Here is a 24,382-nt window from a genome sequence, read left to right on the forward strand (position 1 = left end):
GGGGGGGGGGGGGGGGAGGCACTGTCATTGCTACCATGGTCAAAGAGGGGCCACTCCCATGTGGCATAAGTGCTGCAAGAGCAGGCCAGTGCTTGACAGAGATTATGTTTCCAGCCATTCACCATTCATCCATGAAAGGAGCCTGAACAGGCAGGCTTAAGTACATAAGAAAGGCTCTTTCCCTATGGGGAGCACTGCACACATGGACTCTTCAGTAAATGTAACCAATAAATCAATGGGAAAGCAACTCTAAGCTATACTGAAAAGGTCTAGGGATCAATCGCTTGATAAGAACTCTCATTACCCATTTATCGCAGGGCTTATTCAGATGGCTGTTTCAGGCTTACAACAATAACCTTCAGGGTACTCTCAAAGCAGACAGATAACTCTCCTAAAACTTCCAGGCAGGTACTTGGAGATATAGATCTCTAACTCTGCAATGGCCCAACCCAGGGTGAAGACAAGGGTAGGAAACAGGTTATCAAAAATTCAGTAGTGAACCAGGATACACTCAGCAATGGCAGTTTACTGTAGATAAAAGCCTGCAGTGATGGTGCAGGCTGCCACCATCATTGGGAATTGCTATGGGAACGACTGTGAGGAAGCCTACATAAAAAAGAAAATTGATAGTTAATTTTTAAAGAATACATAAAAAGAGGTTGAAATACATGAGCCAAACCATTTACCAGATTATCAGTCAGCAATCAGAATGGGCCACAGAGCAAAAATGAAGCTGTCTACTTTTCAGTACTCTTAATCTCCATCTACAAGACACAAATATGAAAACTGTACTTTCTGGCTTTGCTTTTATAAGTTCAGACTTACTCAGTTGAATTAGACCGTGGCCTAAATCTTTTGCCTCTGACTTTCTTTCTGTTTCCTCCTATATTACCTGAAAGAAATCAAAGGATAAAGACATATGGTAAAACAACTTGAAACTCACCTGCGTCCCATGCCAAACTGCATATTCTTTTTGCATCCCCAGCAAAAAAGTCATTAACTCATTAGCATTGAACATTTAAAAGTCACAGCTCTGTGACTGTTGATTTACCTCAGACCAGCTAAACTTGGCACGTGGGTGATCTTTCTCTACTTTTTGCTGCAACTGTGCAGAGAAAAAACTCCTTAATTTCACCTTTCATTTGAGAAAATCACTACACTTCAAGAAAAATACTAAACACTGCCTGATAAAATCACAGAAGCTGGTAAGATTGGATAGACTTCTTCCTCTTTTTCATGTTAGCTCACACTGGAGGAACGGGAGAAATTAAATATCATTTCTATGTGACAAAGCATTGTGCAAAAAGATATTTATGTAGGGTGCTGCTAAATCCCCATTCCAGGTTTAATAACGATTAGCACAATTTTAAGGAGTCCTGCTGTTGTCCTAAGATTAGCTAAACTTTCAGAAATGGCCCAGAGTCCGGTTCCACTGTGGCCAGCACAGAGGTTCACACTTACCTTGCCAAGAATTACTCCTAGGCCTCCCATTTTCACAAATGTCTGAAATATGTTTTGTGTCTGGGATCCTTTCACTCCAGGAATGAGATAATCCATTTGACCTGGAATAGGAGGGCTCAGATGCGGTTATTGTTAAGGGTATTGTCTCACATCAATGTTAGCTCAGCTGTTTACTGAGTCACACTCCCGAGGCCGGTGACATAACATAGCCTAAGGTCTGTCTGCACTAGCAGAGCATCCAGGATTCCTGGTTAAACCCTGCAGTTATGGTTCACAACTGTCCCTGCAGCAGCCTGGTGTGCCCACGTTCAAGAGCCAGGCTTCAGCACTGCTTTCTCGCATGTCTGCTGTGGAAAGCACAAACACCAGCGCACACCAGCTTTCCTTTGGATTTGCAGCTCTGCCTCAGTTCTTAGCTGGAAGATGCTCTTCCAACTGTGCTCAGCTCAAGGTTTTTCAGTCCTACAGTCAAGCACATCCCACCTGCAGGCTGCCCACTCCCTCCCTGTGCTGCTGCAGGAAAGCCTGAACTGCTTCTCTCACCCCACTACTACCAGTCTCAGGGGCCCAGGAGTCCATGATGAGCATCCTCCCACTCACAGCTGGTAGGTCCAGTGGAGGGATAACTGCCACATTTTTGCTAATTTTGAATTTTTATTATGTTTTGTCAGCCAGTCACTGCAGTATATACTTCTAATACTAAACTCAAAGCCAAAAGCAGTCTTTATATCGAGGTGCTTGGTGCAAAGTAAATTTTTTCTTTCTCTTGTATTCCCTCTAAGAGCCAGAGATGTGTGTGGTGATGTCCAACACACAGGATTTTGCAACAGGCTCCTCCTGTTGAAGTAGAGCTGCTGCTCAGCTGTTTGCCAAGAGATCACAACTATTTCCAAAAGACAAGAAAACAAGAGGAAGTTGAAAACTGGTCATAATAGATGGCTTATTTATTATAAAGATTTGCTTAAAGGAACTATTTCTGTAGTGTCTAAGTCTAGATAATCTTGCATTTTTCAGCCTCTGCTTTCCTTGGAGGGCACGCATCTGAGAGATGCTCTTCAGTTTCCAGAAGACCAGGCTAATCACAGCCACACTGAAGTAAGCCCAGGGTTTCATTAATTCAAACTTAATTACAGAACAAAAGGTCTCAGAACCAGCAGATCCACTGACAATTTTTTTAATAATTTTCTCCTCCTAAAGGTCCATTTGCAGGTTCAGGAATGTCTTGCTATATCATATTTCAGATTTGCAAGAGTTATCATAAAGTTATGTCTTAATCCTTGATCATCCTCTGAATACCAGCTAACACTTCATAGTGCTTTCCAGCATGCAAAAACCCAGGCAGCTAATGGCCCAGTCACTCCAACATCGGCCAAGAGACACACACCATCAGTACCTGACTGAGCAGAGCAAATCAAAACCAGCTTGGAAGGCAGAAATAGCACTCTGAGTATTCAGATGGAAGGACTACGTCAGCTCCACCACAATGTTAATGGAGTATTTGTCAGACTTACTTTTCCAGACTTGACAGTGGCACAACATACCTGAACTGGTGGTGGGGAACAACAAAACTCTCTAGTACAGACAGACCTTAGAAACCATTCGCTTTTTGGAACAAATAATAAACAGAGGCACATGAAAGAAATGACGTATGAAAAGAAACACAGATACTGAATGAAAGAAGAAACGCATTAAATGACATTCATTTAAAAAACCTTCTTTCTTAACTGGTATTTGAACCTGCTTAACCAAAGCTATTAAAACTTGCTTTCCCAGGACATTTTTCAAAATTTTATCCAAACACGTAAAGATTCTCCAGCACAAACAGTGCTTCCTGGAAAAAAAAATTAATCACACACCTATAAAGCTGAATTTAAAAATTAGAAATCATCAATTAATCAATACTACAGTCTTCCAAACAAAATATTCATTAGAACAGACTAAAAGAAGTTGCATATAAGATATAGCTACTATACCCAAACAGCAAATGTCACTGCATCCCTTCCATACATTTCTCTTTACTTTCTTTGATATAACAACAAAGAAAAGGGCTTCATCAACTGCATAGTTAGATAGACTACTCAGCAAGACAAGAACTGAGAATTGCCATTTTCTTATGAAGCAGTTCAGGACTGTCTGTCCCTCCTACGACATAGTGCTTCTCATAAATTGTTTTAAATTGCTAGCTAGAGATTTTAATAATTAAAGGGTCTTGTAACTGCTGAGGAATGGTGAGCATCATGACCTAATAACCTTAGCAATTACAAATGACTCGCAATGTTTACAATGAACTTTCCATTTTAAAATCATTTGGGGTCTTTTAAGTAACTGGAACAATAACAAAATTAGTGAAATCTGATCAAGGGCAAAATCCAGTGCCCTCCTTGGTTACTCATAATAGCAAGCATAAAACTACAGGAAGTCTTTGTAGGATTATTTTCTAAGATAATACTTGGTGACCATTTAGTATACTAGTCTAATAATATGCAAGCACCATAATCTTTAATGTGAGACAGCAAGATTATTATCCAGAAGTCTAGGTCAACTCAGTGAATTAATGACATTGACAAATACAGATATAAAAATAACATTTATATTGAACAGTTTATGTTTATAACTATTATTGAAGCAAGACAGTGTTCCTTTTCTTTGATTACATGACCATGATTTAAAAATACGTGGGGTTTTTATTTATTCTTTAATTGAGCCAGCAATTATTATTAAAGTTTACTTGAAAACAATTTTCAAGCAGGGAGATGACGAAAATCTGATTCACGTAAAATTGGTTTACAATGGAAAACTTGTTTATGCTGGCCTAATAATTTGTGGCTCAGGGCATGTGAGAACAATCAGTAATCAAAGCACAAAGGATGCTATTTCAAACATTCCACAAAGAAAGAAGAAAGAATCAAACCTGCTGCAAAACAATGAAATGTTCTGACTAATGGAATAATGGGTGATGGAACAGGTAGAAATCTGAAAATGCGACAGAAAAGCAGACCTCTTCTTAGAACTAGATGCAGAGTTTGTGCTGACTCCAGGAGGCATGTCGCTATAAAAAGAGTCGGCCTCTCCAGGCTTTTTTACATAATCTCCCTGGGGTATTTGTCTAAAGCATAATAAACATCGTAGAGTCAGAAAACATGACAGGTATCAGTACACACACAAACATGCACAAATATTAGTTTAAAAGAAAAAGGCAAGGCTAGGGATCCTTGAGGAAAATGTTAACTACACACAATAAACCTGTTAATAAATAATTCAACCATCTGAGAGAATACTCCTGCATACTTCTAATATGTGAAGAAAAGTGGATTATGTGGTTTTAGCAGGGGAAAGCAAGGAACATTTCACTGATAAACTCCGATTGTAGTTTTCAGAGTGTTTGTTTATGGTTCCTGAGACATTGGATAACCCAGTTCAGGTATTTCAACTGACTCTTCACTACGGTTGTCAAAAGCATCCCCAGGTGCAGTACAAATACTGCAGCCTGAGCTGAAACACATGCCTGGATCAAAAAGGAGTTCAGGAAACTGAATGTTTTTCTTCCTTCTGAGATAGATGCTTTTCTCTTAATTTTTGTGATCGTTATTGAATTCAATAGCAACCTTTTGAGTTGTTTAAACCTCAGGAGGAGAAAACCCTCCAGTTTATTAACTGTTCTCTTGTGCTGGGGACCTAACGCCAGTCAGAGGTTCTCAGCTACTCCCAGTCACCACAACACACTCAATCTGCCAAGACACATAAAAGAGTGCCACACACACCTGACAGTAGTTTATCCTTTTCCAGTACTAGAAGCTCAGTTTTGGTGCATAAAACTATGAACTAGAAAGTCCTAATCAAGTTACACACCCTTTTTACAGATGGTGAATTCATTGCCAGCAGAAGAACTGTAAATATTCCAGTTACAGTTCCACCAAGTTGAAAAATCCTCCCTAGTACAAGTAGCTACTTTGGAAGTTGACTATATCGTAGTACCAGCAGTTTAGTTATCCATTCAGCCTTGCACTTTCCAAGGCCTTTTTGCCTCAGTCTGCCCCTATTAAGATGAGCATTTATCAGAAATCATAGTCACATTCAAACTGTGTCCAACTACAGACTTCATCTGGGCTCTCTTAATTCCATATCTGATTTCTAATGCTCCTGAAGTATTTAAAATATATAATTACTTGGCACATAAATCATTAGTGTAATGCAATACCTCCCCACTATTTCTTCTAACACCTCTTTAGTCTCGGTTCTTGTCCCATTCCCAGCCATCAGTGTGTTCAGAGTTGACTCAGCGTGGGGCAGCTGTGCTCCCCAGGGTTCCTCCAGCCAACTGTCCTCTCACTACCCCATCAGAAATTATTTCTCTCACAAAGCTGTGCCCTTTAAGCCACACTATTCCAGCTGGCAGAACCCTTGTTAATTTGCTCTATTATTTTCAGTCTACTCATTTCAGTTGCTTAGTACTACCAAATATCGTTCCTTATGTAATGCTTGAAAATACCTCAATGGCTTGTTTTCATCTTTATTTATGGCCTAATTGTAAACAGTTTTAAAAAAAACACTCTGAACACTCTGGTGGATGTTTGCTTTTTCCATTTATGGAGTACTCCTTGTACATATCCAAAATTAAAATCAGCCTACAGAACTTAATTTTCTGCATGAAGATGTAGTTACTTAGTAACTACATCATCTTCAAAAGCCTCAGCTTATGCTAGTTTTCACTCTGCCCTTGCCCTCAGACACAAACGCAGACTGACTGCATACTCACAGCTCTCTGTCCATCTACTCATTTTTGGAGATGAGGGAATCTGAAAAAGTTAGATTCACTAATATTCCAACGTAAACATGTATGGGGCAATCTCTGTATTTCAAGGTTCTGGCTGCTCTGTCCTCAGCCAACACTGAAACATCTACAGTGAAGTGACTCAATGGCCATGTTAGTCTGCACTTGTAGCTACATCACGTGCCCCTGAGCAGCACCAAACCTTGAAATTCTGCCCTCTTTGTACCAGGTGACATTTACTACCCACCAACCTCTCCATAAGGCTTTACTTCAACAGTTTTGCCTTTTTCCTGTTACTGTTCCTGCCAACTATCTGACCTTGTAGTACACAACCAGCACTTGGCAGAGCTTTTCTGCTTTTTACAAGTATTTTGAGCCTGGCAGAGAAAGCACTACACAGGCAGGGGAAATGGAGAACAAGCACAACAGGTAGCAGCAACAAACAAAGCAGTAGCTTGGATCAGAAGGTGGTGATACAGTCAGAAAACAGGAGAATCTGAGAAACCCTCTTATCTGTGGAGGGCTGGGAGAGTAAGGAGCCAACTCCATTCCAGAAGACCAGTCTGCCAGGCAGATGCTGATGACAGGATAGATGGTCTTCAGGAGCCAAAGGGGAGTCACGGGGAACTGTTTGGTTTTTAGCCACAAGATTGAAAGGATGAAAACTCAGCCCTGTGCTGAAGACAGTACCATGCTTTAGCTACAACTCAACTGAGCAGGGTGGTGGGAAGGAATGGGCTCTTCATTTGCACAGCAATTTTAATGCATTGTATATTTAACCACAAAAGAAGCTCCAGGAATGAATTTGTCTCAAAAGGTTCCTGAACATCATATTAATATTAATCATTCAATTCTCAGCCTCCCAAGAACACTGTCATCTCTAATAGCAGATTTTCAGTCTCTCTTACTGGAAATATTCTCCTGTTTTCCTAAATACAACAGTCTACATCAGAAGTAAACATTATATTTGCTACTGAGTCCAGTGAAATCAGAATTTCAAGCAATGTCTTTAGAGAATAAATATCAATTTCATATATGCAAGCAAATATTCTTTAAAATATAATTCATTACTGTATTTTCCTTTCCATACAGTTCAGATCACTGTATTTCTTTATAGAAAATATAGTGATTGCTGTATTTTCTGTCTAGCATCTAAATGAGCAAGAGAGAATAAAAGCTATTTTCAGAACTTTCTAATATACGTTCTATTACTTTTATCACATACCTCTGTCTTCTGTAGTTTCTTTCCATACAAAGAGAAGAGAAAGAAATAAGAATGAGTCATCAGTATGCAAATATACATGGTCAGTAAGAGAAAAAAATGTAAAGAAAAAAGTAACGTATGCAGAATTAAATTTTTGCTCAAAATATTTCTACAGAAGCACTTCTGAAATAAAACATACTAAATCAGAATAAACAAGGAAAATATATTCATATTGATGGCTAAAGTCAATGCTGAGTTGGAGGTGCAGTTCATGATGAGTTTAAGTCTAGTCACTCTGAAGCTGCTAGTGAAAGGTGCACTCTTGTCCTCCACCTCCAAAAACTAATCGCACTGGCTAGATGTGACCTCAAAATGAGCCTTTAAATTTTTGAGTTGTATTCAAAATAGTAAGTCCAGATTTTTGTATTGCCAGAAGCTGAGAGCAATGTAGCAAGACAGCATAACCTACCTTTTTACTATCTAATCTTCACGTTTTTTTCAAAAAAAACGTGCTTCCTTTCTTACATGTTTCAGGCTGAGGGCAGTTCAATCTCAGTCTAACAAACCAGCAGGGGATGTGCCAGCTTGTTACACCTAACTGCTGGGGCTGTGTCCCAGCTACAGCACTGCCCACAGCTGAACGTGCCCTCCAAGCACACCAAGGACCTGTGGAGGAAGGACTTCAAGAGCCATTCTCACCCAAACACAGGCGACAAAGCAAGTACATCGAATCTTTTTTTTTTAACACATACAAAAAAATTAACTCCCCCTGTTTTTTAGAAGAAATTCATGAAAGGAGGAAAACTGAAAAAGATCAGTCAGGCTAAAATAATCTATTTTGCCTCTCAGCAAGCAGACACTGACAGCTCTACACCAGAAGAGAATTTGCACCTTATTTGCAAATTACAGATCTCTCTTACCAAAAAGATGCCTGAATTAATTTCGTGTTAAGCTGACTGAGTAGAAACATCTGTTTAAGGAAACCTATGGTTAAATGCTTTACTGACTGACTGAAGGCTAATCCTGCTAAATTTATTTCATCATTAGGAGAGATTTATAATTGAATTAAGACTGTATTCTTGTATTTCCTTTGTGAGATACAGTAAAATTATAATCTCATCATCTACAAAAGAAGAAAAGCAATAGCTAAGTAAGAAATAAATTTCAAACCTGGATCAAGCTCTCCAAAACCATATACACATGTAAGAACTGCTTCAAAAACGCTAACACTATAAAAATGTCACTGTACAAATATAATCCAATTTTGATTTTTTATATTATGTTTGAATTGTTCTTTTCATAACATAATTAGCTATCAGACGAAATAAACATATTTTTAACTGTATTAAGAAGAACACAATTTACTTACTTGTAACCCCAACCAGTTATTCCTAAAACGAGAGCCAACACTAAAATGGTGCCAGCAATAGCTCCTATTATTATATTTGTGCTAACAACACCTGGAAACACAAGAAAAGGGAAAAAATATACAGGGTTTTAGGAGAAAAATATACAAAACCAGTAAATGCACTGACTTTCAAAAACCTGCTTGGACAACTTGCACTAGCCTGATTAATTGTAACCAGTGATACTATCTTGAATATAGCACGGACATAAAAAAATCACCTGTAAATCAAGCTTTGACCTTTGTGTCTACTTCTCTTAACCGAACACTTGCTACATGGGAAAGTTGTGCCAGCTATGCCAATATAATGTTAGCAATATGAAACTGCTGTAGCTTACATCCTTATAACCTGCCTGAAAAATACATGCTTACACTGGAACAAAAGTGACTTTTTTGTTTGTTGTTGCTCTAATCCCTTCCATAGCTGAATAAATTAACCAAGAGACATTCTGGAAGATGGTAAAATTGTCCCACCACAAGGATTTATAATGAAAAACATTTACACCCTCATATTTCCACAACACATCTTTCCTTTGTATGCAAGCTTCAAGCTGAACAAAAACCTTCACTTAAAAAATGTAAAAGCCTGGAATTTGTGTGCCAACATCCTGCTTATTGGCCATGTAATAAAAAACTGACTATACAAATAAATGGTCATGTAAGTAACACTACCTTTCCATCTAGATATAAAAAGTCCCAGTAACTTTTTGCTTGTCCTAATCTATCAATATAATTAATAAGGCCACTCATATGATAGGGACAAGCAAGGTGCAATCAGACACACTGGTACCAGTCCCAAGAGGTGTACTGAGTGCTTATGAGTGGCACTGCTCACAGCCATACCCAGGTCTCTGACCTCACTCACAGACACTGAGTGCTGCTGCCATGGGAGGAAGGGAAGGGAATGAGGCTCCAAAAGGTGCATCAGGTTGTATGCTAATTGAAAGAGTAGGAGATCTATTTTTGCTTAATGAGCCGTCCTCAAATACAAGCTTTTCCAGTTATTGGTAAAAATTATAATAACGTACCTTTATTGATGGCATCTTTATCAAAAAAAATATCATCTTTGATACGAGAACTGCAGTCATCTCCTCCCCAGAATCGGTCACAGACACACTTTATTTCATTGCTACAAACCTGCAGCCAAAAGTGTAGCTCAGAATAAAATCCTAAAATTAATCTATTCCTGTAATTAATACCTATGGTATAGGTACAGTCGTACAGCACTGATTTTGACTGCCTGCAAAATTCTGAAAAACATTTTTAATATACAACTTTTTAAAAATTTACATATTAGATGTGTATTGAATATATTATACTTTATATACAAATATATGTAAAATATATTACGTACCTTACTATCTTTTTAATATTATATTCAATAGAGCCATTTATAATTGCTTTTAAATACTCTGAACCTCAAGTAATTTTGTTTTTCTGAAATATGACGAAGTGGTTAATTAAGATTAAAAAGGGAGTTTTAATGCAGCATAAAAGACAAAAGGCATTATGAGAGAACAACTCCTTTGATCTCAGCTCAGCTGTAGGGGCCTGGACACTGTTTAAAACTGTGAGGGACAAAGGGACTCACCAGGGCCACAGAAAAGCCATAGGCTGTGCACTGAGCAGAGGAGCTGCCACTACCCAAGAGCCAGCTCACTGCCCTCTTCTCTAGAACAAGTAGCTCTCAGCCAACAAAATCGAACTCTATGAACCTTCTTGACTATTGACACATTACAGAGGGAATTAAAAAGAGCATTTAGAAGAACAGAGACCCAAATTTTTTAGTACTTAGATCTTGCTATTCTCCAGTATGTTACCTGGGGAAATATCAGAACTGATTGATAAAAATCTTTGCAAAACTAATACGTACTTACTGTGACTCACTGTTTAAGATGCCTTGACTGGTATGCATTATGTTTACTTATGTGACTCCTCCCCTTTTCCTTTTCAAAAGCTTCTCCAGTATAAAGAGTTCTAGAGTCACACTGCTGGCGTCCTGAAAGGTCTAGCTAGTACACTACACAGTGTCAGATACTCAGCAAAAACAGAAAAAAGGATTAAAAGAGAACAAGAACATACACCATGTCCTGAACAAATCTGGCTGTCTGTGGTGCCTGGGCAGGTACTGAAGTTGAAGGCCTCGGTGGGGAGGCAGCGATGCTCAAGGCACACCATGTTTGGCCCACACGGTGTCCCATTCTCCACATAACCCAGGTCCGTCTCCTCATCGAGTTTCACATGGCCACCACTGCAAGACAACCAAGAGGACCATGGAGACTTGTGCTGTGATTAGATGGGACTGCTTGAGAAACTGGGCTCTGGGCTGCTGCCTTCACTTCTGTCTGTTATACGATGCCCAGGACCAGGAAGGAGTTAAGTACTGGCTTATGTATCTCACTGGCCCTAACATGAAACAAACCAAAATGCAGTATATCTACATCAGACAAATGCAAAGTTGGAAACAAAGACCATTTTTCTTGTGTAGAAGCTAGCACTGGATAAAACATTTGAGTTTACTTGTATAGGACTTCATTTCATCTTACAGTTGTGTGAAGCTATGAGAACACACCAGGTCTATAACTGGGATTCAGCTAACATATGGCAACATATTAAGCTGCCAGTTAGCTTTGGCAGTGCAGGCATATGTCTAAGTATTTTGAGTACATTAAGTACTTCACAAACATTGAAGAATGTAAACTCAAGAGGCCAGAGAAGAGCATTATGTCTCTACAGGCAAAATTAACTACTACACAGAGGGGATTGCAAAACAGCTGCGCTCCCCACAAGTAGTCAAGCTCCTGAAGCTTAACAAAGGTTGAGCTAGAATAATGGTTATGTGTTAATAGGAAAAAAAAATTTAATGGAAAACAGTTGTTCTCCACTTAGAAATGAGAAAGCTGCTTTTCCATGCAAGATGAATATTGATTGTCTGTTCTGTTTCCAGGATTTCCAATCACCTGCAATTGTAGACTTTTCCAAATTGCAAGATTGATGATGTGATTTCACCATCAAGTTCTCCAAGTCTAGGCACACTGGATATATTGGAGCACAGAAGGTATCCACAAAGCACATCCCTGCATTGAGAGAATAAACAGATACCCACTGAAAAGAAAATTCAATGAAAATGGACAGTCAACAAAATGTGGTTTTCTTCACTTGCTTTATAACATATTTGCTATTCCTTGCTTTTCTCCCACTGACAGTAACTCCCATAAATAATGTCTTGCTTCCCAAGAAAATTATTCCTCTCTCAGCTTAGACTGGGAAAAGTCTTTTTTTAAGATGTATTATCAAAAGTGCTCTGAGTAATAGCAAGCAAGGAGCTGTCAAGAACAAGCCACATCAAATTGATTTAATATCCTATTAAGATACAGTAACGTGCCCATATTGGAGAAGCAGTAGATACTGGATTTAAACAAACTCTCGTATGACACATATGTAAGGGAACTAGAGACACCAAGTTTAATTCGGCTGTTGAAGGGACTTTACAACTCGTGTGGAGACTTGTGTACTGTCTGGCCTCTCCCATATTACTGAGTATTTTTTAGTCATTAATTTGTGTTGGAAAAAAAGGTAGGTTATCAAATCTGCACAGAAAGGTGGGAAGGGTCACTAGTTCACCTGTAGGCAGGACTAGAATTCAAATAGCATTGACAGAATGGAGAATTCATCTCAAAAATCAGGGTGCAGTTTGATAAGAACTGGCAAAAGGTTCAGAAATAGGCAGAAATAATCAACTGCATAAATACAGAATGTGAAACAATGGTTTAGGCAGCAACTTGCAGGCAAAGATGTGGAGGGTTACAAGGCAATGAAAACCGAACACAACTTTGCAATGCAAGGGCACAGCATACAAGGTGAACACCACACCAAGACATGAAAGCACAGGCCACTCTCCTCTGCACTAAGCCTCACCAAGCATACTAGGACCACTTTTGGTCCAAGTGCTCCCAAAGCTCAGGCGGTGCTCTCTTGTCAGAGATCATCTTTTCTCAACACTCCTCTCCCTCCAGAATTTGCTGCACTAAGGTCTGCAGAAGAAGGCCAGAAGTCTGTTCTGTACAGAGGTTTTCTGAGCCTCTTCATGCCAGCTAAAGAACTATAGCAAGGATAAAAATCGCAGTTGTTTTCTAAATGGATCAACTTACTGTTTATTGCACTGTATCCAAGAGTCCTTGTCTCTTCCACAGTTGCCTTTCTCAGTCCCTTCAATATTTAGCTTCTCATAGCAGTACCTGTCAGCAGCTGTCACTTCTGAAAACAGAAACAAATCTCTTCTAAGATGACGAAGACTTCTAAAAGCCAGCTCCTGGGAAATGGAGATGCATAATCAAAGCAAGCAGAGCTTCCCAATCTGCGAACTGCAGTATCAGTGGTCTGCAGGTGGCCTGTGAAACTCTGCAGAGTGTTCTCAATGGAAAGTTTTATGTTGGCACCACAGGACTGTTTTAAGATTTAGCTCAGTTTGGCCAGGGCTTATTGGTCCAAAATGTCCAGAAGCGTAGGCTCCCGAGGTGGTTATTAATGAGAGGTTAAACCTAAGATTTCAGCATAATCACCAGTAAGTTAACCAACACTACAGAAAGAGCTGGAAAAGAAGATGGAAAGACAAAATGAGGAGGGAAGACTGGGAGAGACATACAGTCCAGCTGGTGTTAATGGTTCTGCATATGTCTCTTCCATAATTTTTCTCAGGTAAGATAATCTTTTGAGCCACATGAACAACAACCAACTTAGAAACATTCACTTACTTTCACCCCAGATATATTTACACTGCCGGTCCCTGGTTTTGCATCTTCCTCCAAAACAAATACCCTAGAAAGAAACAAAAGATACAGAAAAAGTTTAAAATAACTTCATTTTCCAAAATATGTATTTGTTAAATATACAGATTTGTCACATGCTTTCTATTGAGGCAATTAATATGTGATTCTACTTTCTGTTCATTTAAATACTTAGCTCTAAAATGTAACTAGCACTCAAAATGCAGGAATGTCAACAGAACTGTCCCAGGTGACTTCCAAAGATCCTAAACCAAAATCTACAAAAAGCAATCTATAAAAGCAGAAAGAATGTAAAACAAATTGAAGCACTAATTACCTGCTTGTTATCACAGGAATATCCATCCATTTTATGAATATTGGGAGAGCACTATAGAAAGAGATAATAACTAATAGATCATACAAGCATGGAAGAAAAACATACAACAAATGTCATATGGAAAATTATTTCAATATCATGCTAGTCTTTTCAGTATTAGCAACTTTAATACAATGTTTATAAACCTTACTATACAAAATGGCAACATTCATAGTGATTGAGAGACTACAGGTGGGTTTTCCTCATCTCTTGGATAGAAGATATAAAAATCACCTGACTGGAATTTCCTGTGCAGTTCTCTGCAATATCACAATCATTCACCGCTTCTCGGCACAAAACTCCTTTAGGTTCAAACTGGAAAAAAACAACAGAAAATTAGTGTCTTGGTGTCTCCACATCTTGCTTTGAATGCACTTCTTTCTTCGAATTTCAAAAAAGGGAAATACTCATGTGCTGACTGAAGTGGGAAGACTTTCCTTTCCCTGCTGCAGACGTTGCACCACTCAAGCCACTGGCTGTTTACTGGTGCAAGTGGTACCACTCTCTGAGGCACCTCCTCCCAAGGGCATCGAGTGCGGGGCTGAGCAGGATAAGTGCTCTCCTGGGACACAGGACCCATGGGGTTTATCAAACCAATACTGCAGTGACTTGCAGCATTATCTTGACCAGGTCACTGCACCTTTTTGTGACTATTTTACTCTTCTTTATAAAACAGGGAGAGTGATCCTGATCTTCTCTCTAGGGATGAAGAACACTGCAAAACTCTATAAACACTACGGTTATTAAAATGCCCCATTACTGCTGCAGAACAGAAACTATTAATTATATACTGAATTCTATGGTTTGACACCATTTCCTAAGTGACCAGATATTTAATACTGAAAAATGTACCAGTGGCCTAACAGAGGCATTTTGGTTCAAGACTTCTGTGCTAAGTCGCAAGACCTATAAAAGAAGGAAGTCATCCTGTTTGTGGCAATTGTTAGTGCTTCTGGTCATGGACATACTACAGACCCCTTATTTTGTCTGAAAGGTTTCTTAAGTCTGTGATATTCAGTTCATTTTGCAGCTCTGTGACTTTTTTCCCTGGATCTGCAAGCACATACATTTTTCTGGGGACAACTGCTAACTCCACAGCTGGTGTGAACGTGCACATGTCAGTGGAAGAGCTAGCTAGACTCTTGGTACTTTCTCAGCCTTCAGCTTAACTTTTTCCTACCAGCCTCTGGAAAAATGCAGACAGACAGGGGCATTGTCAGAGATACTACAGGCTGAAGGGATGTACACTCACCATGTTTTGCTTGGAACCCCTCTGTGAGAGATGAAAGTCTCTTGTCTGAGTGACTCTTGTCGAGAGTCACTTGTCTCCCTCATCTGAGCAGGACGTGACACCCTCCTTCACTGCTGCTTTCAGGCTGGGTCTTACGATGGAAGGTAACCCCATGTTTGGGAACTGTTACATATGGTCTTTTTAGTTGTCCTGATTAACACCTCCTAGGGATACGTGTTTTGCAAAATTCTGCCCTTGTCTTCATTGGCTCACCCTCACCACTCTGTATGTAGATAAACCCTTGCCTCATTTGCAAAAATCATGTAGGTACACAGAAGCTTGATTTTTTTCTGATAGTCTTTATTATGGTGCCTATGGGACTTGGATACTTGAACAAAATTCACTCACACTGGCAATCTGCTTTTTTTTTTTTTTTTTTTTTTTTTTATATTACATTAGAAAAAGCAATGTGCTTAGGGAAATGTGACCTGTTGCAGCATAATCTGTGCTTTTTCTTTTTTTAACATTAGGATGTGCACAAAGTCAAGAATATGGTCCACAGTTATTACTAATGTTTCTCCTAAGGAAATTAAACCCTCAGATGCCCACAGATAAGGACAAAAATATCACACATAGCACACCACAGCTTTAATAACATTAATAATAATTGTCATTATTACTAAATGAGTACAAACATCTATTTGAAGTCATATTTAGCTTGGGTCCCTTACAGCCAAGACTTGGGTAAACCTCCTTTTATTATTTACTGATGTATGAGGAAGAATACCTTATAGTTTACATGGGGCTTGATTCCCTTTATTCAGCTGGATTTCAGTCAGTCCAAACATCAGCTGGCAGACCTAACTAAAACTGAAATCTGGTGTCTTTTAGATGAACACTTCTGAATAATTCTGTTAGCTGTGGCTTGTTGGGGTTTTTTTACTACATCCTTCTCTCTGGCATCTGTGGTACTATTTTCCCATTCAGTCTCATGGGGCAAATCCAGAGCAACATGTAAGGTGTTGGGATCAACACATGGGTAAGTACGTGCATGATTAAACAAGGACATCTAATGAAACCCCGTGGAATTTCAACCTGATTCAAATTTGTCTGAAACTGGAAGGCTTTAACAGCTCTGCATTTGATCACAGTCCATGCCCCAAGAACCCAAGCCTAAAAGACAGAGAACAGCCCCACACAAACCAATTTTCAGCCAGTTTTAAAAGGCAAGCTTTCAGAAGAGGAGTCACGAGGTCTGCAAGAAAGAAGACATGTGGTGCCTGTAGCCACCTGGATGCCTTCCCCCCAGGATGCTGCAGTGAAGGTCACTGCCCTTACCCGGCACTTCCGACAGCAAAGCCCATTGCTGCACTGGGAGCCTGCCGTCAGGGTGCAAGTATTGCAGCACTCTCCTCCTTCATTGGCACACTCCTGAGGAACACACATGATAATAACACAATACACGGGAAAAGCAGGCAAGCTGTCTTAGCATGCTACGTGAACAGATTTTTAACCAGGCCTTTAGGAACCTGCATGCAGAAAAGGGTGGGGCATGAAGCCTCTGTTTCCTACGCAATACAGCAAATAACTTTTCTAACTTCACAGCCTGTCATTAAATACTGACATTTTAGCACTGACCAGAGTCATGTTCCCATCTAGGAAACTACTTTTTTAACATCTTCTAAGGCCTGATTCTGCACAGGTAGTTTTAACTATTGGTCTTCAGAATTTATGTGGTGATAAAATAAAAATGCTGGCCCGCATTGTGTTAAACATGATGGAAAAAGTTAAGAAATGATTAATCCTTTGCCGCAGGATCTTAACATTGCCTGTCTTGATGGGCAGCACCAAGTCCTGGAAAATCTAGTTGGTAATTTAAAGTGCATTGCACTTACTGCTATTGTCCCACAGTCACACTCTTCTCCATCTTCCACAAAGCCATTGCCGCATTCTGGAGGATCTAGAAGCTGCAAGGCAAAACCAGATATCAAATAGCTTGTCTCTTATAAGGGAATCATTGTCATATTCACTCTGTACAACATGGTTTTTTAGCTAGTACTCCAAATGAATTAACTGAAAAATAGTACCCACAACTCAGGGTGAAGCAAACTAGAAACAACACGAATGAAATGAGCAGAGAACCGACAATGCTGTGAATTACTTCAGCAATACAGCCAAGTCACATAGTGTCTTCTGTACATGATTGCCATTTTTACAGCAGATTCAGTCTGAGTACAAGTTGCAATCAAAAACAAAAGGTTTGACAATAAAGTAAAAATGTAAAATAATATGACATTTTCATTATTGTCACAGGGATTGCAATTGCTGTTGTTCTGGAATTCAAGTGATGAGGGCTGTGTCTCAGGTTGAAGTGTGCATTATAATTTCATAAGGAATAGCCATTAAAAAATTGTCTTTTGGTAGCATGTGGCTCAGAAATGCAGGGAAAAGAGAAATGTTGGGTTTCTTTGTCAGTTTTTGTTGTAGTTGGATGCTTTTTCCTTCCCTTTTCCTCTACCACAGTTAAGAACTTTCAGCAGTTTTCCATAAGCATGTGTCACAGGCAGATGAGAAAGTATAGCTGGTGAGGCTTCCTCCCTTTCCCTTTGGCCTCCCCAACAACTGTAACTTAAAATGTCTAAATCTGTATATTTGTAGTAGTACTTTCTCAGAGGCAAGATTCATTCACCATTTTTTACATAGGATCCATGCTATGCTCTCTTCTAATGGACACTTTCATAGTCGGTTCCTTCCAGCTTCATTGTTTCTGTTTTCCTAAAACTTCTAAAAGTAATTCTTCAGAAAGAAAATAAAATGTTGGGTTTTTTTCCTTTGGGCATAAGAAAATGTAATAGTAGCTTTTATTATATAAATTAGAAGTCATATAAGTCTGTCACCAAGACTAAAATTTTGCAGACATTCCTCTGAGTTCTCCAATTAATCTAGGATCATTCCAGAAACCACTCTGTTTATGAGCCATCTGCACCAGTCCATCACTCATGGTGTAGAGTGCGTTTGTCTCTGGCTGCTGCCCTTCTGCCAGAAGCCCACAGGATGGAGTTGTTAAAACTACTTGTTTCCTACGTATTTTTCCAGACATCTTCAATATCTCTAGGCGGGATGCACAATACAGACAAGTGGATGGCAGTAACGGAGGTCCTGCCTTAAAACATTGGGCCAATTTGCTGCAGTATATAGGGACAGCTAAACATGAAATGGAAGGGAAAAAAAAGCAGATTAGTGAACTTTTCCCAAAAAGTCATATAAATCATCCACTCATTTGAAAAGGGTATATGCTCTTGATGTATTTTTTGGGATCACAGCTGATCTTAAAGTGGAGCACTGTCAAACACTGCACCTTGTCACACCAGTTTTCCTTTATCTCATATTTCTTTAAAAGCAAAAGTAAGTTTTTGTTTCACCATCCTTGATAGGAAATGCGTCTTTGACAGGCTTGTGAATTAGAGAGACATCCGTTGACAATAACTTTAAGCCAACCCAAACAACAATACATAAGAGAGTCTAAATCACACTGACTTCCACATCTAACTTTCACATTTCCACATGCCATTAGATAAAATTGTAAATGCTGCCAGTCTAAATTGAGATGAGAGTTTTGTTCCAAGTGACAGATGCGTAAACGAACATAATTGCCAAAACAAGCCCAAGTAAAGACATATTACACTATGGAAACAATTTACTCAGCAAAGAAAACCACCAATATTTCTCTTCACCTTTAATGAGATGGAAAAATCAACTACTAAAACGCAGACACATTTTAAAGAATAAAAAATCTTACACCTTATTAACAAATGATATGGCTTTCCACTTTTAGTAATACATTCTACCATCAAAAGGAGACCTTTGAGAGATAAGCAGACTCAGCTCATCCAGATCTGATGACTTCTTTTTCCCTCTCTAACATTTATTGAAATTCTGTGGTTGTCAGAAGAGGCACTTTTTCTCAGCAGCTCCAGGAAGAATGTGCATCACTCCAGAATTAACCTTTCACATCTGTGACCACCTCAGCTATCATGTCTTTTTTCCATATTGGACTGTCTTTTTGCCTCAGCCTCTTTTGTTTGCTTGTTGCAAGACTGCCATTAAATAGAGCATAACACTAATTACATATAGAAAAGAGTCAAGATCATCATCCTAGTTACTGTACATTTCAAAACACGCTTCAGTAAATGGATCAGGAATATACCGAAACCCTACTGCAAACCCCTCATTGTAGAAGAGCTCATGTCTTGGCCGGAGTTTCTTTAGCCTTGTTTTGTATTTAAATGTCTCAGTCAATCATGTCAGACTCTTTGCATCCTTCATGTGAACACACCTGCTTAGCAAGCCAAAACTGAGACAAGAGAAGCAAAGAAAAGGTGAATACTATCTCCAGACATATTCCCCATTTCTACTGATTTCCAAGACTCATATAGCAAGATCTCTGATTTCGTACTTTAGAAGCAAATTTGAAGGGGATGGGTCAGTCATTTAAGTGGGTCCCAATGCTTTTGTAGCTCTGACACCCCCAGGCCTTTAGGGAGGTAATGCACCCTGCTAAATGAGGTGAGGTACAGTGGCACTGAGGACCAGGGGCCCGCAGGGATTAGCCAGCCTTCCCCATCTGAGGGGCTGCCCAGCGCAAGGCAGGGCTGTGCAGAGCGACACGCACTGTCCTGGAGGGAGCTAACACAGGGCTGAGATGATCTGAGCACTTCTCACCAGATACGCTTCTCACCCAGCACATGCAGTGGAGGGGATGACAGACCCTGATGACAGTAATGGGGACCATGTGGGCAGCACCTAAGGAATAAAGAGTGTGATGGGTGCCCAGCAGCCATGGGCTCTTCTAGTGTCTGTCCCCTTCCCCTCGGGCCTTTGTCTCCTGCTCTGTCTCTCCCAGCTTTAAAAAAACTAGTCCCAGTTTTCCAACTCTATTCTGAGAGACCCTGTAAAAAAACTTTGTCTTCTCTGTCAGGGAGAGTATCACAACCACTTGTGCCTGCAAAGCCTCTGGGCTGCATGGCAATGCACCCCTTGCAGAGGCTCTATGAGCCTTCCTCTTGGAACAGATGTGAAATAAAAGCAATCTTCAGTTTCCAGAGATGTGCACCAAGACATCAGTGCCACACAAATTAGAATTCAGGCTGTGCAAAAGTTTACCAAGACACTTGAAACCTCAGCAAATAAATTCAGTAACATATTCTATTTACAACATTCAGAACAAATTGCATGAGGAATGGTTCTAGATCAAAGCATGTAAGAATGCTTCTGGACACAAAACCACTTATTAAAAAATTATTTATGTATAAATTCCAAACTACTATGAACTAAAACCAGCTACTTTCACTCATATGTCACCAGAAAGTTTAGAACTTAGAGAGAAACAGAAATACAAAAATTACAGGTACTGTTTTTTCCAACATTATCGTTTTCATTCTTCTTGGTTTCATCTAAATTAGAAATAAAACAGAAATAATAATAATAAGGTAATGCTTACTTTGGTCGGTTTATTGAACAGGCAGGCTCCACCTCCATTGTTTAAAAATTCATGATACTCTTCAATGTCACACTTGGAGAACTTGCTTGGAAGGTAATACCTGCACAGAAATAAGGTAGCAGGATTAATTTCTATAGTGCTTTTTATACTAGATTTTCTTTTTTCAAAATAGGAGGAGAATTACAATGTTATACTTCAGAAAAAGTACAAAACCACACTGTTCAGAATCAGAGTGACCATCTGCTTGTAACTATCTAATCTGTAAATCATTTTAGTAAATGACAAAAACCAATGACATAGAGCTCATGGCAAGTAAGAGGTCTGAAACATTTCACTGTTATTTCATGCACAAATCTTATTACACATTGAGTAGTTCTCACAAATATGACCTGTTCCATTAACAGACCTGATCTCAGAAATTTCTTCCCATACATACTGCAGGAGACAAAGATTCATTTCCCTCTTGGATGAAATTGCTCTCTTGGCCCACAGAATTTTTATACAATAGAGTTATGTCATTTTAAAACATGCTTCTAACAAACATCAGCTAACATTTCAGCCTCCCTCTCTCACATGTCCCACTGAATAAATTCCATTCAAGTACAGACTGCCAACCTAAGGCACAGTGCACCACCTAAAACCAATATGAGGCAGAGAATCTGCATGGATCCTTTCCACAGGGAAAGAATTTTTCCCAGAGTTGCTTAAGTGATCTTTATATTTAGGTCCTCCGTCATAAATGTACTTAGGCTTCAATCAGATTTTGGAGTCTCAAGGGCTTTCCCCTATCAAATCATCACTGGATACAAAAAATACTAGCAGAAGTGCTATACAAATTAATCCTGCATTGCCAGGAATGATGGCTTGCAAAACATAATTGGCCTTTTCCATCTCTAGTGTTTATAATTTAGATCTAAAGACAACAGAGAATGTGGGATTCACTAACCTTCATCAATAAGCAAAGTAAATAAAAGCTTTCTTTTGTACCTAATTATCTGAAAGGTTTTGACTTCAGATAAAAAATTTAAAGACCATTAGATAAGGGATCACTTTTACAAGAATCAAGAATGCTTCTCAGATTGGTGTTTTATCATAATAAAAATCAGAAAAATCCTACCTAGTATGTTTTTAGGCAGACAAGGTAAAAGGCACACATTCACACTTCCAAAGAGCTTTGAATGATATGTGCTTCTTTGTTCAAAATTGTTCTGACCACAAAGCTATTGTGAAAATTTGCAGGTCAGTGTGAAATTAATTTAAGAATTTGGAGCACTGTCTATATCTAAAATTAGACTGTAGTTTAATTCATACACATGACAAAAAGGCCTGTAATATGAAGAATTAAGATCTGAATACACATGTTAGAAAGCATCAAATTTCATCTAGCTGCAAAAATTTGATGATTCACTAGTCATTAGATAAAATCTCTCCAGTGACATTACATGTGGGTACAAGCATACTGAAGTGCCCATGGGAGCAGTTTTTCCAATATCATCACACAAACTGGGTGATAAAAAATGATAGATATAGATGAAAGATTCCAACAGAAACATTGAAAATGAGACATACTTATGAAACGTGATAATAGGATTTCAAGAATTAAGATGTTCATTGTTTGTTCCCACAATTCAGTAGGAAACTTGCAGGAGAAAATCAGCTAAGCATGCTTCTGCTTCTTCTTCTTTGCAATGACTTGGCTTGCCTGCTGAGCCCTGTGCTTTTGTGAGTTAAGCCAGTCATCAAAAATCCTCACATACCCTCTCATTAACCCACTTATTCTCACCTTTCTTTGAAAGTGGCCTTTCTATGTATGCTGTACAGCTAATACTTTCTGAAAAATGACTCACAGAAAATACTCTGCTGACCCACAAAAGGCAAATGTTTTCACACCTTCCCTTTACGTCATTATATGAAGGACATGACACTCCTCTAGTGAAATGCCTTACCCTGTGTCTCCCATTATGCATCCAGACCACGTGTCCTCACACTTACACTCACCTGACAAAAAAAAAAAAAAAATTACGTCTTGAGTGTTGTGAGTCGAGAATAGTACTTTCCTTACCACAAACGCCACACTTTAATCAATTCCATTTCATATTTAAATACAAGGTGAAAAGAATAATTTGCTGGTTTATTGCACACCTTAGTTTAAGTGTATCAGCACACACTGAAAAACTTTCTCTCAGAAACTATACACAATTGTATGCAATCCTGAGCTCTGAAAAAATGTCCCTTCTCTTAAAGTGAAGTTAGGGGAAACGGCAGCATCAGCCTCCAGCACTTGCAAATCATGAGTCAGCTCTCGCGCCTTCTCTTGTGTCACGACATTTGATTCCGAAATTTTCAGAATTAAAAAAAATAATCATTTTATCTCTTCATCTTGTTTTTTAGTTCTCTTCTTCGACTATGCTAATATGGCCAGGGAAATCTTTGCTTGGATAAAAAACCCCAACCAATAATGCACACAAAAATGCATAAAATGGTCAGTAAACACTAGCCAGTACAGCGGGATGTAGCACTTTCTCCCTCCGCTCTCCCTTCCCTCTGCGACTCCCTGGCAGACAGAGGGTAGCCCACCCTTCTGCCCTGCCAGGCTGCCTGGGATTGCTTTGCTCTGGTCTCAGCCCCCCCGCTTTCAAAACTGTCTTGTGTCTATTTCTGTACATATGCCTTGCACGTACACTTCCTCTTTCTGCAATGTGCCTTACTGTAATACATGAACATCGCTTTATTGCTTCCATCTAAAAAGTACAATTAAAAAGGAGAACAGCTCCATTCTCCTCCCTCCCCACAAAAACTGTGTCCTGTCCCTCTACTCAGCCAGAAGAAAATCACCACTATTCTCATTTTCACGTTTGCCCTGTCCCTATATCAGGTTAACAATATGCAGCTGGAAAATGAATACTGAACACATCAGTAGCATTGAGCATCCATCCTACATTTCTGAATATTTTTCAAAATAAAATTATGTAAACTCCAAAATCTTTTACATGGACATGTATCACTGCATTATATACTGTCTTTACAATGCCTGAAACCAAAATTCACCTAAGCAGAGTTCTATTAACTCAATATAGTAATTATTTTTTTTTTTAATGTAAGCCACAGAAGTACACATGATCCAATAACTAAGCACTCCAATTCATCATCTAAATTGTTTCAAAACTATTATTATTTCAAAAGTATCAAGCTGGGACTTCATATAACATGGAAGCAGGGCAGGTGAGGTGCTTGCTGGAGGGCGGGGGCAGAGATCCGAGTTAAATCATTGCAGGTAAATAGGGGTTACTAAGAAGTTGAATACCAAGGTGACAGCAGAGAAATTATATCAGTAGGGTGTCAAATACATGAGATTTGGGTAATCTACAAGAGGAATTCAAGCAAGGCAAACATGGAGTAAGCTATGTTGGCAAAACCATACTGCATAACAGGATTGAGGTGGCTTCTCATCATCCCCAGGTCTCATAATGTATGTTTCTACTTTTGATGTAGGTGGCAGCCATTCAGTCTGTGGGTGTGACATTGATCTCCCTGAAATTAATGGAAGTGGCAGACACCTTTATGATTTATTTTTAATGAAATGGTGACACCCGTGCTGCCATCAATTATGGGCAGGGGGATATCATAGCATTTAAATAGAGGAAAATTAATGATATGTCAGTCCTTCC

The 24,382-nt window shown here is 39.2% G+C and overlaps 1 protein-coding gene across 1 annotated transcript in view; it reads right to left on the bottom strand.

Annotated features, from left to right (window-relative positions):
- The window catches only part of ADAM22 (ADAM metallopeptidase domain 22), a 79,039-nt gene that overhangs the window by 22,134 nt on the left and 32,523 nt on the right, over positions 1–24,382 (bottom strand). The window contains exons 11-26 of the mRNA XM_026843586.1: positions 22,661–22,712; positions 20,715–20,814; positions 17,110–17,181; positions 16,553–16,645; positions 14,218–14,298; positions 13,945–13,995; positions 13,596–13,659; positions 12,993–13,098; positions 11,802–11,918; positions 10,924–11,092; positions 9,870–9,978; positions 8,806–8,896; positions 7,458–7,475; positions 4,460–4,567; positions 1,462–1,562; positions 826–892 (exon numbers count right to left, since the gene is read on the bottom strand). Coding sequence (XP_026699387.1) covers positions 826–892; positions 1,462–1,562; positions 4,460–4,567; positions 7,458–7,475; positions 8,806–8,896; positions 9,870–9,978; positions 10,924–11,092; positions 11,802–11,918; positions 12,993–13,098; positions 13,596–13,659; positions 13,945–13,995; positions 14,218–14,298; positions 16,553–16,645; positions 17,110–17,181; positions 20,715–20,814; positions 22,661–22,712 — 1,399 coding nt within the window. The remainder of the gene's footprint in view (positions 1–825; positions 893–1,461; positions 1,563–4,459; positions 4,568–7,457; positions 7,476–8,805; positions 8,897–9,869; positions 9,979–10,923; positions 11,093–11,801; positions 11,919–12,992; positions 13,099–13,595; positions 13,660–13,944; positions 13,996–14,217; positions 14,299–16,552; positions 16,646–17,109; positions 17,182–20,714; positions 20,815–22,660; positions 22,713–24,382) is intronic.

The sequence above is a fragment of the Athene cunicularia genome (genome assembly GCF_003259725.1).
Source record: "Athene cunicularia isolate RWA chromosome 2 unlocalized genomic scaffold, athCun1 chr2_part1, whole genome shotgun sequence".
Lineage (NCBI taxonomy): Eukaryota > Metazoa > Chordata > Aves > Strigiformes > Strigidae > Athene > Athene cunicularia.